The sequence below is a fragment of the Camelina sativa genome, chromosome 2 (assembly GCF_000633955.1).
Source record: "Camelina sativa cultivar DH55 chromosome 2, Cs, whole genome shotgun sequence".
Taxonomy (NCBI): Eukaryota; Viridiplantae; Streptophyta; class Magnoliopsida; order Brassicales; family Brassicaceae; genus Camelina; species Camelina sativa.
In genome coordinates this window covers 12,808,388-12,821,595 of record NC_025686.1, presented here as the reverse complement: position 1 = coordinate 12,821,595, position 13,208 = coordinate 12,808,388, and the positions used below count along the sequence as shown (strand labels likewise).

Genomic DNA, 13,208 nt, shown 5'->3' with positions numbered 1-13,208 from the left:
TATCCAACAATGAGGTCTGCGTTTTTCGATATTATTCAGTCTCGAGGCATAAGAGGATTGTATAATGGATTAACACCAACTCTTGTTGAGATTGTGCCATACGCCGGCCTGCAATTTGGCACATATGATATGTTTAAGCGTTGGATGATGGTAAGAGCAGAGCAATATATCTCTTATGTGTGATGTTTATATAAAAACTCTGTCCTTTTTTTTTGTTTCTGGCGACAATCAAGGTCATTTGATTTTTTTTTTAACAGGACTGGAATCGATATATTTTAGCCTCCAAAAACCCGATCAACACGGACACCAACCTTTCCAGCTTCCAGCTGTTTGTTTGTGGGCTTGGGGCTGGCACTAGCGCCAAGCTTGTCTGTCATCCTCTCGATGTGGTCAAAAAACGATTCCAGGTCAGTTAATCTTACCCAATGGACTCTCTGAAAAGATAATCTGATAGGATTCAAATCTAGTAAACTCTTTATTTTCACATCATTAAGCACTACACATCATAGAGACTTGATATAGAGAATCTCTACTCTACCTCAACCCTAGACAAATCATGAAAACCTCAGTTCATTCTCCCAAACCAGCTAGGGTAATTACAATGCTCCTACAATGAACTAGCCCAAGGACTTATCATGTACACGTGGTTCCATGTTTTTTGTGTATCCTTGTGGACCTTTCTCAGACTAGGATATCATATTTGCTGCACTATGGTATGTGCTTGGAGAGTTTACTTATTGTTTGGTGGTTAAGTTCCACTTGATCTGTCACTGTAGCTTTAGAAAGAAAACTCAAATTTGTGTGAAACATTCCGTAGATAATAAAAGCACTTCCCAGTTGATCTCCATGGCGATGAAATTGGAGTTGCCTTCAAACATGAGATGATAGAAATGTCAGAAAGATTTTGAAAGACTCTTTTTGTTGCAGATTGAAGGTCTACAGAGACATCCAAGATATGGTGCCCGAGTGGAACGACGTGCATACAGAAACATGTTAGACGGTCTTAGACAGATAATGATATCAGAGGGCTGGCATGGTCTGTACAAAGGCATTGTGCCATCGACTGTGAAAGCTGCTCCTGCTGGTGCTGTTACCTTTGTGGCCTACGAGTTTACCTCCGACTGGTTGGAATCAATTTCTTGGTAGAGAGTTTTACTGTGACACTTATATCTTACTGTCTCTAGCATTCATTATAGGCGCAAAGGCCCCATTCGCGGGTGCATTAAGTATATCATATGACCATTGATCATTTTTGGAATTATACAAATAAACGTGTTGTTGGCAACTATGGAATTTTCTAACAAGTGAGGCGGATTTATACAGATTTGCAATTCAAATGTGACTTAAAATATGCATACAAAAAAATGTTATAAGATTGGGAAACCATCGAATCCAATACAACAAAATGTATTTGCACAATTGCTGTAAAATCTCCCATCAAGTTTGATGCCATTTAGGAATTCGCTTTGGTCTCAACCTGACTGTGATCTTTACCCTTAAAAGATCACACTCCAAAAACTCAACCAACAAGAATTAAATCCAAAAAGTTGGGCAAAATCAGCTATATAAAGTTCTATAATATAACTATTACTACAATTTGTCCTAACCGTCTCCTTTCTTTACAAAACTCTTATCTCTACACTTAAGATACAGCTTTGCAGGTCTTCTTGTTGTGTCCTAAACCCTTGCAGTTGCTACACTGGAGCTGACGCTTGATCATGTCTAGTGGTTCCACCTGCTTACTCTTTGGCCTCCCTGGTGGTGTTCGTCTTGTGGGCGGTGGAGTAACTGAAACAACCCCCTCAACGGGCGGTTCCTCCACCATCATCATCGTCATTGTGGTGTTAGGGACAGGGTTAATGGACTCAGCATACGTTGAACGGTAACTGTCTGAGGTAAAGTATCTGGAGCAGTAATCATAAGGGCTTTTCCCGATACATTCAATCACTGCAACTGCGTGGCTACATGGTAAACCAGTAATTCTCCATACCTTACAGTCGCAATCACACTGATTGATATCAACTAAGTTGAGGGATTCACCATGAACCTCGAATAAGCTATTGTGAGGCGCTGAAACCTGAAGTGACCTTGCAAGTTCTATTTCTTTTTGTAGCTTCTCCTCGTTGGTTGGTGTTAGGGTTGTAACCCATTCCCTGGATTGTACCTGATGGGTATATATCGATTGCATCAACTTTGCTCTAAGTTGGTCTATCATTTGCGTTATGGGCAACTCATGTGCTTCGGAAACCCAGCTGTAGAAATCTAGCCCAAAAGTGGAGTTCATGTGGTTATATCTCTCTCCTTCAAACAAAGCATTTGCCCAATGGAATGGTTCACTTTCTATAACCCAAGTGTAAGCATCAGGGGAAATATTTTTTATATTCTCCAAGGAACGGTAATATGCCTCGGGTTGTGTAGCATAAGCTGCAGCATAGAAGTCGTTGAGCATAAACCGTCTTGCTTCATGAGAAAACTGCGCCTGCAAGTCCGTATTTAATTTCTTGGCTAGGTGACGCAGACAATAGGCATGATGCTGTCCTTTTTCAAATACCAGCGGCAATGCATTCTTCTGACCGTTTTGGAAATCTGCGACAAATGTGATTGTCCGAGGCTCGGCCAATGCCAATTTGAGATTCTCCAAAAACCAAACCCAGTTTTCTTCTGTCTCAGAATCCACAACTGCAAAAGCTACTGGAAATATTCCATCTTCTGCGTCAGGAGCTGTAGCAACAAGCATAACCCCTTGGTACTTAGAGTTCAAGACAGCGCTGTCTAGGAAAAGGAGAGGGCGACAACCTTGTCTAAACCCAGATATTGATGCGTAGAACGATATGAAAAGGCGATGGAAGCTCGAATCTTCTTTTGTCATGAAAGTGGCGATACTTCCAGGATTTGTCTCCGTGATCTTCTCGCAGAAAGAAGGAAGTTGACTATACGCCTCTTTATAAGAACCTTGAAGCTGCTCTCTAGCGATCTCTTTAGCTCTCCATGCCTGTGAGTAATTCAGTTGAATCCCATACTCTCTTTTTATATCCTCTGCAATATCCTTTGGTTTGTAATCCGGAAAGGCTTTCAACTTCTCCTTGATAATACTTCCAATCCAACCTCTTGTTGCACGGTACCCAGCTTTCACAACCGCTCTCTCACACGTGTGCCTTGAATTCATTTTCTTGATGCAAATCAGCTGCGTAGTCGAAAGCCTCGACGCAGTGATACGCCATGGACAACCTTGAGCCTTGCATTTGACTGAGACACGATGACTATCGTTCTTCTTGTACTTGTAAGTAAACCCATGAGCGATCGAGTACTTGTGCAACACATCTCGGAACTCTGTAAAGCTGTTGAACCTTTGATCAACACCAGTGATTGCGTTTTCCCACTGCTGCGCGGCTTTTATATGCTGTTTCTCGTCAGTCAAAACAAAATTTCCAGGCAAAGGACTGCTTTCTTCAGGCATCATTCCTATTTCAATCTGAAAGTCATCTGTTATCATATCATCATCCCCCACGACTATATCTCCTGCAGAAGCTACAGGTACCACTGCTTCCGATGCAGTCGTCCTACTTGATCTGCCAAAAACAGATCAGTCATTACCAAACTTAAACAATGTTAGAGAAACAAGATGTGGAAAACAAGAAACACCCACCGACTAGCTGGCATGTTGGAGACGTTCCTGGCATCAGCTTCTTCGGGTAAAACGAATATCTCGACATTTGCTGCGTCTGCTGAGAAGCTAACCATGCGTTTGAAATCTTTATCTTTAGAGATGGTAATTAAAGTTTTCTTGTTTCCAGGGAGGAAGTACTTAAGTGTCATAGTCTCCCAACTAAACCCGAAATTTTCAGCTAATTCGGATTTGAAATCACTCATGGAAGTGTCTTGATCGATGTCTATGGCATAAGCATCACCACCGGAATAAGCTAATGATCCATCTTTATTAGTCACAAACTCTCCCCCTGACTGACATATAGCTATCACTTTCTTCGTCGCCATAACCAAAAACCTTAAAATTTACAGCAAAAAGGAATCTGATTTGAGTAGAATAAACAAAATCAAACAATTAAGTGAATATGAAATTGTCAAATTGGGATTTCTAATCATCAGCTAACGCAAGGCTACAAGATGTATCGAGAAGGAATCTCAAATTACGGAACCCTAAGATCCAAAATTGAATATTATTGATTACTAAGAACCCTAAAAACTAAGCTGGGTAGTTAAAAAGTGTACCTTTTGATAAGGCCAAGGTGAAAGAGATAGACCACAGCACTGAGTTCTCGTTTCAGGCAAATTTGAAAGTCGGAGTTTTTTTTTTTTTTTTTGCTTCGAGAAACAAATGCAGAAGCGAAGAAGAAAGAAGAATAAGGCCTTGAATGATAACTAGTTTTTAATTTTTAAGTTGATTTTGGTTTTTGATTTTTTGAAAATCTATTTCTTTACCATTCAACATTTTCAAAAATTGGATTCCCTAAAAATTAGGAAAACTAGTTTCTAAGTGGTTTTTCTAAATTTCAAAGAAAAACTAAAAACCATAAATTTGAGATTTTGTGGAAAACCTTTTTTTCCAGCGTAAATTTTTATTTTTGACTTTTTAATTTATTAATTTTTAAATATACAGCAAAAACCAAAAACCAAAAATTTAAAAACAAAAATCCAAAAACCAAAATCTAAAAACTAAAAACCAATGAAAAACTTATTGCCATTCATAGCCTAAAGGTCAAAACTCAAAACGGTGCGTTTTCTACATCAAAGATTTAATTAGATTAGGGCTTTCAAAACGGATTAACTCGGCATGTTTTTTTTTTGGTAGAATTCCAATTAACTCAGCATGTTAAATATTTTTAAGGGGGTTATGATAATCTTTTTTAATTAGACAAATTTTAGTGGTATTTTAAGAGGATTTTCCTTTAAAATTTGAATCTTTTAATTTTCAGAAGAGAAAAAAAAAACCATTAATTAATAAGCCAAAATTGTGTTTTTTTTTTATGGACCGGTTTTATCGATCCACACATGACGTTAAAAAGTAACAAAATATAATATGAAAAAAGTTCATGTAACTATGTAAAATCTAACTAAAAACTATAACTTTTTTTATATTCAAACGATGAAGGATATTATAATGACTCCAACCTATTGCCTAAACTTTAATAAGAGTAGGCCGCTGAGTAGCAACAATGACACAGCAAACGAAAAGAAAAACTCAAAGCATGTGCATCGGCGTTATTTTCAACTGTTCCCCGATTTTTGTTTAAAAAAAAAAAATAAAAAATAAAGTCAAATACCTAAAAAACGATTCTTAAAACGCAACGTTTTTCTATCGTGTACTTGGAGACATGGAAGGTTGTGATTGGCCTTGGTCTATGGGTAGGGTTAACAATCGACGAAATCCGGATAGATTAATTTTCGAGTTCTCTCTTCTATCTCGACGGCGACGAAATTCCCTCGTGGATGTCTTCCTCTGTTCCACCGATTTCACCGATTTCAAGCCTATCTCCACCTTCTGTGTCTCCTGTAGCTTGTCCGGCGTCTTTGGGTTTGGGTTAACACGGACGAAATCTCGAGAGGGCTTTTCAAATTCTCCCTTCCATCTCGACGGCGACGGCGACGAAATTCTCTCGTGGATTTCTTCCTCTTTTCCACCGATTTCACGCCTATCTCCAAATTATGTGTCCTCCGTAGCTTGTCTGGCGTTTTTGGGTAGGGTTAAGACCGGACGAAATCTCGAGAGGAAGTTTTTGAATCCTCCCTTCCATCTCGACGGCGACGAAGGACCACCAATTGCAAGACGATCTCCAACTTCTGTGTCTCCCGAAGCTTGTCCGGCGGTTCAATTGTGCGAAATTTAAGGTATATCTTCTTCCTCCAATTTGAGATATATATGATTTGCTTCAGGGTTAGTCTCTGTGTATAGCTAGTTCATAGCTTTTTGTGTAGGATTATCGATTTAGCAAAAGGTTATTCTCTGGTAGTAACTTAACAAAAGTAGTTGTAACTCATAAAAGTTGAATCCCTTTACCTCAGATTAAGATATGGTAGTAACTCATACAAACTAGCTGTGTAATGTTTAGGGCAAGAGACTAGTAATCTGTAGTTAGATAGTCTGGTTAATTGATATGCTTGATTCTTGATTATGATTTCTTGTTGGGTGACATTTTTGTATGGTTTGTTCATTGTTCATGCGTATTAGTTACATAAATTGAATTGTGACTAAGGATGTACTATGTACTTGTAAGTAAAGACACCAACCGTGTAGATAGTAACTTCATATCTTTCTTCTTCATATCCGTTTTTGTCATCTTTAAATTGAATGAGCCATTAACGAGTACTTCATAGCTGTTTTTGAATTGTACTTGTCATAAATTGTGATTAGACTGTGGTTGTTAGCTCATTATGTTTTGTAACTTATTGCAAGTTACATTTTTACCTATTAAACCCCAACCATCTTCTTTCTATTTCCATTATAAATCTCTCTCATTCTCTAAGTATTTTCTATACTCATTCTCTTAGCTAATCCCTTCTATTCTATACTCATTCTCTTAGCTAATCCCTTCTATTCCATACTCATTCTCTTAGCTAATCCCTTCTACTATATACTCATTCTCTAAGTATTTTCATATGGATTCTACGAATCCATATTATCAGTCTTCTTCTTACTTAAACTTGCTTAACAGTCAAGAATCCGTTGGTAGAGATGAAAACTTTTGTTTTGAAAGTTATCAACCTTCTAGACAGAACAGCTCACAAATGCCTCCTTTCAGCTCACAACCTTCTGAGGCGCCACCTCTTTCTCAAGATACACCAGTGGAGCGCAAGTAGAGAAAGACATGGGCACCTGCTGATGATGAAGTCCTGATCTCTGCATGGCTCAACACTTCAAAGGATGCCATTGTGTCTAATCAACAAAAGGGAGGAAGCTTCTGGACGAGGATTAGCCGGTACTATGCTGACACTCCTCATGCTAGAAATAGTGGTGAACAGATGCTGGTGACACATTACAAGCAGCGTTGGCACAAGATAAATGACCAAACTAACAAGTTTTGTGCGGCAATGGCAGCTGCAGAGAGACTGAACAGTTCTGGTCATTCGGAAATTGATATCCTAAAGAATGCACATGAAATCTACTTCGCTGAGCATAAGAAGAGGTTTAACCTTGAACATTGTTGGTGTCTGTTAAAGAATGAGCAGAAATGGCTAAGCCTTAATGCTATTAACACGTCTCTATCTCAGCCTGCAACAAAGAGGAAACCAGCTGCCGAAGGTTCACAATCATCAAACTGCAATGTTGAGGACTGTGAGAATAGGCCAGAAGGGGTCAAAGCTGCAAAGGCAAAAAGAAATAATGCTCAGTCCACAAACACGAAGAGTCTTGCTGAGTATAAGAGCATGTAGGATGTCAAGAAAGAGGAATTGGCTGAAAAGGAGAAACTACAAAAGCTGGCCATTCTAGACACTCTCTTAGCCAAAAAAGAACCCTTGAATGCGAGTGAAGAAATTATTATGAACAAGATAGTGTCTCAGTATTTCTGATATTAAATATGTGTTTGTCACAGAAGGTAGATTATTTAACCTTATTCAATGACTATGAATCATATATCAATCATGTTAGGGATCAGAGTTATGCCATAGAACAGAAGCTGGTTATGTTAGAAAATGCTTTTTCTGAGCTACGTAAAGAGAATAGGTTTAGAAATGTAACTGATGTCCTGGTTGTTGGTGTAATGGCTATTGTGTTATGTCTTCTTGGTATGTTGTTCATGTAATAACTCGGATGTGTGTTATGTAACTACTCGGATGTGTAAGAGCTAATCTTATTTCTTGTTTTGTAATGACTTGGGTTATAAAAGAGTGAGTATGTTGAGGCTCATGAGTTCTGATTATTGGCATTATATACTTGTAAAAGTTGTATAACTCACGGGTTTTGATTCTTGGCATTATGTACCTGTTAAACACGTAAAGGATGTACTTGTTTCTTGGAAGTATTTATTTTTAATGTCACGGGTTACACATTTCAATCAGAGCAAAATGCAACACCAAAGAAAAATACAATCACGGGGTGCACATAGAAGATCATTTTGGCTTTCATTATATATATGCGTCCAGATCAATTTGGCAAAAAACATTCACACTATCTCATTCTTTTCTCAATACAAGTCATTTCATCTTTTATCCTCAATACAAGCTCTCTCTTTCTCTTAAACACAAGTTTACTCTTTCCAATAATTTTTTTTTAAATGGGATCATCTTCAAACCATTATCACTACCAAGCAGATGATGCTCATTATCACTACCAAGGAGATGATGGTGATAATTTTGATGCTTATTTAGAAAATATTTATGATGCTTCGCATATTATTCCGGAACGAAACCAGCCAAACCAGAGGATATTTATCGAGCGAAACCGGGAAGAAGGCCACAATAATCTTTGGAATGATTATTTCAGTGACACTCCAACATTTCCAGAATATTTATTCCGGCGACGGTTTCGCATGCACAAGCCATTGTTCATGCGTATTGTTGAACGTCTCTCTACCAAAATCGAATATTTCCGCCAAACCCAAGATGCAACTGGACAGGCTAGTCTATCACCTATACAAAAATGTACTGCAGCAATTCGTCAATTGGCATATGGTAGTTTGTCTGACAGTGTTGACGAGTATGTACAAATTGGTGCTTCAACAGCTCGGAAATGTATGCACAAGTTTACCGCCGGCATCATCCAAGTGTTTGGAGATGAATACCTAAGACGTCCAACGCCGGAGGACCTAGAAAGACTACTCTATCAGAATGAACAGCGTGGATTTCCCGGGATGATTGGGAGCATTGACTGTATGCATTGGGGGTGGAAGAATTGTCCCACTGCTTGGAAAGGCATGTATTCACGGTCAACCGGAAAACCTACAATCGTGTTGGAAGCGGTAGCTTCGTATGACCTCTGGATATGGCATGCCTTTTTTGGAGCTCCAGGTACTATGAACGATCTTAATATTCTTGATCGATCTAATGTTTTTGATGACATAATAACCGGTCAAGCTCCGGAAGTCAACTACGTTGTCAACGGAAGGGAGTACAATTTGGCGTACTATCTCACTGATGGGATTTATCCAAATTGGGCCACTTTTATTCAATCTATCCGACTTCCACAAGGTATGAAAAAATCTCTTTTTTCTAAAAAACAAGAAGCTGTGCGGAAAGATGTTGAGCGTGCATTTGGAGTCTTGCAAGCTAGATTCGCCGTTATTAAAAATCCATCTCGTTTATGGGATAAATACAAAATGGCAAATGTTATAAGATCATGCATAATACTCCATAATATGATTGTCGAAGATGAACGCCATGCATACAGTTACCGAAACATTGTTTCTGAATTTCAACAAGGAGAACATGTGGATCAAACATATACCGTTGGTGCCGCCGGTGTGAGTTCAAATATCAGCACTACGATTACTCGTCAAACAAGACTTCGGGATAAACAAGCCCATGACCAACTAAAACATGATTTGATTGAGCATATTTGGACTAAATTTGGATATCTTCAAGATAATGAAGATTAATTTTATAATTTCTATGAGTTGAATAAAATGTTTGTTTTTCTTTTTATGTTTTATGTTTTCTGTTTTTGTTTTTTAAGTTGAATAAAATTTCTAAATTTTGAAAATATTATTAATTTATTCGGGAGATCAAATACAAATAGACACCAATGCTCATACTAAAAATAAGAAACTCTCATAATAATATTATTAAAATTGGGGGACCAAAACCAAGTATACACCAATGCCCATACTCTCACAAGTAGAAAAACTAAAACCATGGGGGCAACCAGTTAAAAGCCCAGACTCAACCGAACCTAAATTAAACTATCGAACCCTAATTTAACAGCTAGCCGCCGACACATGAATCTCCTTTCTCTTCAGGCCTCATCTCTCCACCGTTAATCAAAAAAGTTTGAGGTCTTCAAATCACAACTCCAAGTCTAGCATATTCTTCCATCTCTTTGTTCATTATGCAGGGAGGAAGCCTTGAGAAAGGATACAGAGGCATCTCTGTGAATATTGGAACAGTACAGTTTTTTTGCGCAACAAATGGATGACTCAACAGCTCTGCCGCGGTAGCCCTACGTGACGGCTGCAAAGCCATGCACCGCATCAAGAAGTCGTCTGCCACGGGAGATACAAGTATTGGAAGCCTCCACATGTAACAGTCTGGCATATTCAATGGACAACCTCCAAACATCTCAATAATCATACACCCTAGAGACCATATATCAACGGTCGACGATCCCATCTCTCCGTCAGGTCCAAGAGATTCTGGCGGCATGTACTGCTCCGTACCATGAAACAACGACCTAGAATCCGTACAAGGCTCTTTAGAGAAACCGAAATCAGCAAGCTTAAGATCCCATGGCTCTCCAACAGTGGTGGAAGGGAAGACGAGGACGTTGGCTGGCTTGAGGTCGCAGTGAACGTAGCCGTTTGAGTGAAGAGCGTCGAGTCCTTGTAGGATCATAAAAGCGGCACGTCCGATCATATTCTCAGGCATCGGCGTCCCACGAAACCGGGAGATCATATTGAAGAGAGTGCCTTTGGAGGCATACTCCGTATAGATGTGACATCTTTGTTCTGGTGGGGCGGATAAGTGAACAGCAGAGCTTAAGGCTTGGACGATGCGTGGATGATTGCGGAAACAAAGCATGATCCTAACCTCTTTATCNATGGCAAATGTTATAAGATCATGCATAATACTCCATAATATGATTGTCGAAGATGAACGCCATGCATACAGTTACCGAAACATTGTTTCTGAATTTCAACAAGGAGAACATGTGGATCAAACATATACCGTTGGTGCCGCCGGTGTGGGTTCAAATATCGGCACTACGATTACTCGTCAAACAAGACTTCGGGATAAACAAGCCCATGACCAACTAAAACATGATTTGATTGAGCATATTTGGACTAAATTTGGATATCTTCAAGATAATGAAGATTAATTTTATAATTTCTATGAGTTGAATAAAATGTTTGTTTTTCTTTTTATGTTTTATGTTTTCTGTTTTTGTTTTTTAAGTTGAATAAAATTTCTAAATTTTGAAAATATTATTAATTTATTCGGGAGATCAAATACAAATAGACACCAATGCTCATACTAAAAATAAGAAACTCTCATAATAATATTATTAAAATTGGGGGACCAAAACCAAGTATACACCAATGCCCATACTCTCACAAGTAGAAAAACTAAAACCATGGGGGCAACCAGTTAAAAGCCCAGACTCAACCGAACCTAAATTAAACTATCGAACCCTAATTTAACAGCTAGCCGCCGACACATGAATCTCCTTTCTCTTCAGGCCTCATCTCTCCACCGTTAATCAAAAAAGTTTGAGGTCTTCAAATCACAACTCCAAGTCTAGCATATTCTTCCATCTCTTTGTTCATTATGCAGGGAGGAAGCCTTGAGAAAGGATACAGAGGCATCTCTGTGAATATTGGAACAGTACAGTTTTTTTGCGCAACAAATGGATGACTCAACAGCTCTGCCGCGGTAGCCCTACGTGACGGCTGCAAAGCCATGCACCGCATCAAGAAGTCGTCTGCCACGGGAGATACAAGTATTGGAAGCCTCCACATGTAACAGTCTGGCATATTCAATGGACAACCTCCAAACATCTCAATAATCATACACCCTAGAGACCATATATCAACGGTCGACGATCCCATCTCTCCGTCAGGTCCAAGAGATTCTGGCGGCATGTACTGCTCCGTACCATGAAACAACGACCTAGAATCCGTACAAGGCTCTTTAGAGAAACCGAAATCAGCAAGCTTAAGATCCCATGGCTCTCCAACAGTGGTGGAAGGGAAGACGAGGACGTTGGCTGGCTTGAGGTCGCAGTGAACGTAGCCGTTTGAGTGAAGAGCGTCGAGTCCTTGTAGGATCATAAAAGCGGCACGTCCGATCATATTCTCAGGCATCGGCGTCCCACGAAACCGGGAGATCATATTGAAGAGAGTGCCTTTGGAGGCATACTCCGTATAGATGTGACATCTTTGTTCTGGTGGGGCGGATAAGTGAACAGCAGAGCTTAAGGCTTGGACGATGCGTGGATGATTGCGGAAACAAAGCATGATCCTAACCTCTTTATCGAAATCCTTCACTTGATTGAACGAAGAAGATGACTTCTTTGCGTAGAGTCGGAAGTTAGAATCGTGTTGGAGAGAGACACAGCCAAAGCTTCCTCTGCCAACAAAAGAGACATGCTTCAACGAAGACTCGTCTACACGCAGAGGTTTTCTCATCATCCTATCCATGGTACGTAATTAACACTCTCTTTAAATCTAGGTTTTGTTTCGATCTCTGAGTTTTCTTCTGAAACAATTGTAGTAATGGTTCAATAATAGAGTGCGATACCAATCTATTTATAAGACCTAATTAATTAAGTCGGTTGTTTCACTCCTGACTCCTGTTTCGACTTGGGATAGGAAACGCGTTTGTGTAAAAAAAAAAAGGAAATTTTCCCAATCCACCATGGATGGACCAACTCCTTATTCCTAATATATTTTCTAAATGGAAATTTTGTTACAACAAATAAAAAGTTATTACTTGAAACAGTTTATGGATTTCAAAAGCGGTTGAGACATTACAAATTATCCAGTTTATATTGTATTCATTTATTACTTACAAATTTCAAACACACAATTGTAGATTTATCTTTATTGTAAAAGATTGAACTACTAAGACTTATGTTATCTTAAAATTCATGTGAGATGATAAATATTGAGATGGCAAGGTGTTGATTGGATGAACTTGACAAACTCGTAGTTAACAATTAAATGTCCACGACACGAGCATATCCCTGAATGTTTGTATCAAGCCGCCTGAAAACCTCCTCGTCTAAGTCTAAACCGTTGTTACTACACTGATCAACAATTTTCATGGTCGCTTGTGTTCGTGTTGCAGTATTCCTTATTGAGGATATCTTGATATCAATCATATGAATGATTGATGATATGATTTACGATATGATTGAGTAAGTTAAGGTTGTAATTATAGATATTCGTATATATTAGCATTCATTGTAATGTGATACTCTAGCTCCTATCCCTTGTATAAATACCGATCCTTTCAATGTAATAAGATATCACTTCTACAAATCTCTATATGGTATGAGAGCCTTACGGTCTCTAAAGCTTTTCCTTTACGAAAAAAAAAAA

General features: G+C 38.8%; 4 protein-coding genes across 5 annotated transcripts; 1 reads left to right on the top strand and 3 right to left on the bottom strand.

Moving 5' to 3' along the window:
- On the top strand, positions 7-1,320 carry LOC104723279 (mitochondrial adenine nucleotide transporter ADNT1-like). The gene is made up of 3 exons (XM_010441616.2): positions 7-150; positions 258-407; positions 928-1,320. The coding sequence occupies exons 1-3, from the start codon at positions 10-12 to the stop codon at positions 1,144-1,146; spliced, it is 510 nt and encodes a 169-aa protein (XP_010439918.1). The 5' UTR covers positions 7-9; the 3' UTR covers positions 1,147-1,320.
- On the bottom strand, positions 1,340-4,341 carry LOC109124761. Of its 2 annotated transcripts, none has more exons than XM_019234968.1 (3): positions 4,228-4,341; positions 3,647-4,028; positions 1,340-3,569 (listed from the first exon to the last, which is right to left on the bottom strand). In XM_019234968.1, the coding sequence occupies exons 2-3, from the start codon at positions 3,991-3,993 to the stop codon at positions 1,643-1,645; spliced, it is 2,274 nt and encodes a 757-aa protein (XP_019090513.1). In that variant the 5' UTR covers positions 3,994-4,028; positions 4,228-4,341; the 3' UTR covers positions 1,340-1,642. The 2 variants fall into 2 exon arrangements, with proteins under 2 accessions (XP_019090513.1, XP_019090514.1); XM_019234969.1 differs by having other exon boundaries at positions 3,647-3,956.
- On the bottom strand, positions 9,949-10,731 carry LOC104751379 (probable serine/threonine-protein kinase DDB_G0270146). Its single transcript, XM_010473312.1, has one exon. The coding sequence runs from the start codon at positions 10,729-10,731 to the stop codon at positions 9,949-9,951; it is 783 nt and encodes a 260-aa protein (XP_010471614.1).
- LOC104751369 (mitogen-activated protein kinase kinase kinase ANP1-like) lies at positions 11,385-12,305 on the bottom strand. The gene has a single exon (XM_010473301.1). It carries the CDS (start codon positions 12,303-12,305, stop codon positions 11,385-11,387), a length of 921 nt encoding a protein of 306 aa, XP_010471603.1.

Coding starts and splice junctions, on each gene's coding strand:
- LOC104723279 (XM_010441616.2), top strand. CDS start 10: ATGAGGTCTGCGTTTTTCGATATTATTCAGTCTCGAGGCATAAGAGGA. Junction 151..257: donor TGTTTAAGCGTTGGATGATG/GTAAGAGCAGAG, acceptor TTTTTTTAACAG/GACTGGAATCGATATATTTT. Junction 408..927: donor TGGTCAAAAAACGATTCCAG/GTCAGTTAATCT, acceptor TTTTTGTTGCAG/ATTGAAGGTCTACAGAGACA.
- LOC109124761 (XM_019234968.1), bottom strand. CDS start 3,993: ATGGCGACGAAGAAAGTGATAGCTATATGTCAGTCAGGGGGAGAGTTT. Junction 3,570..3,646: donor TCCAACATGCCAGCTAGTCG/GTGGGTGTTTCT, acceptor TGTTTTTGGCAG/ATCAAGTAGGACGACTGCAT.
- LOC104751369 (XM_010473301.1), bottom strand. CDS start 12,305: ATGGATAGGATGATGAGAAAACCTCTGCGTGTAGACGAGTCTTCGTTG.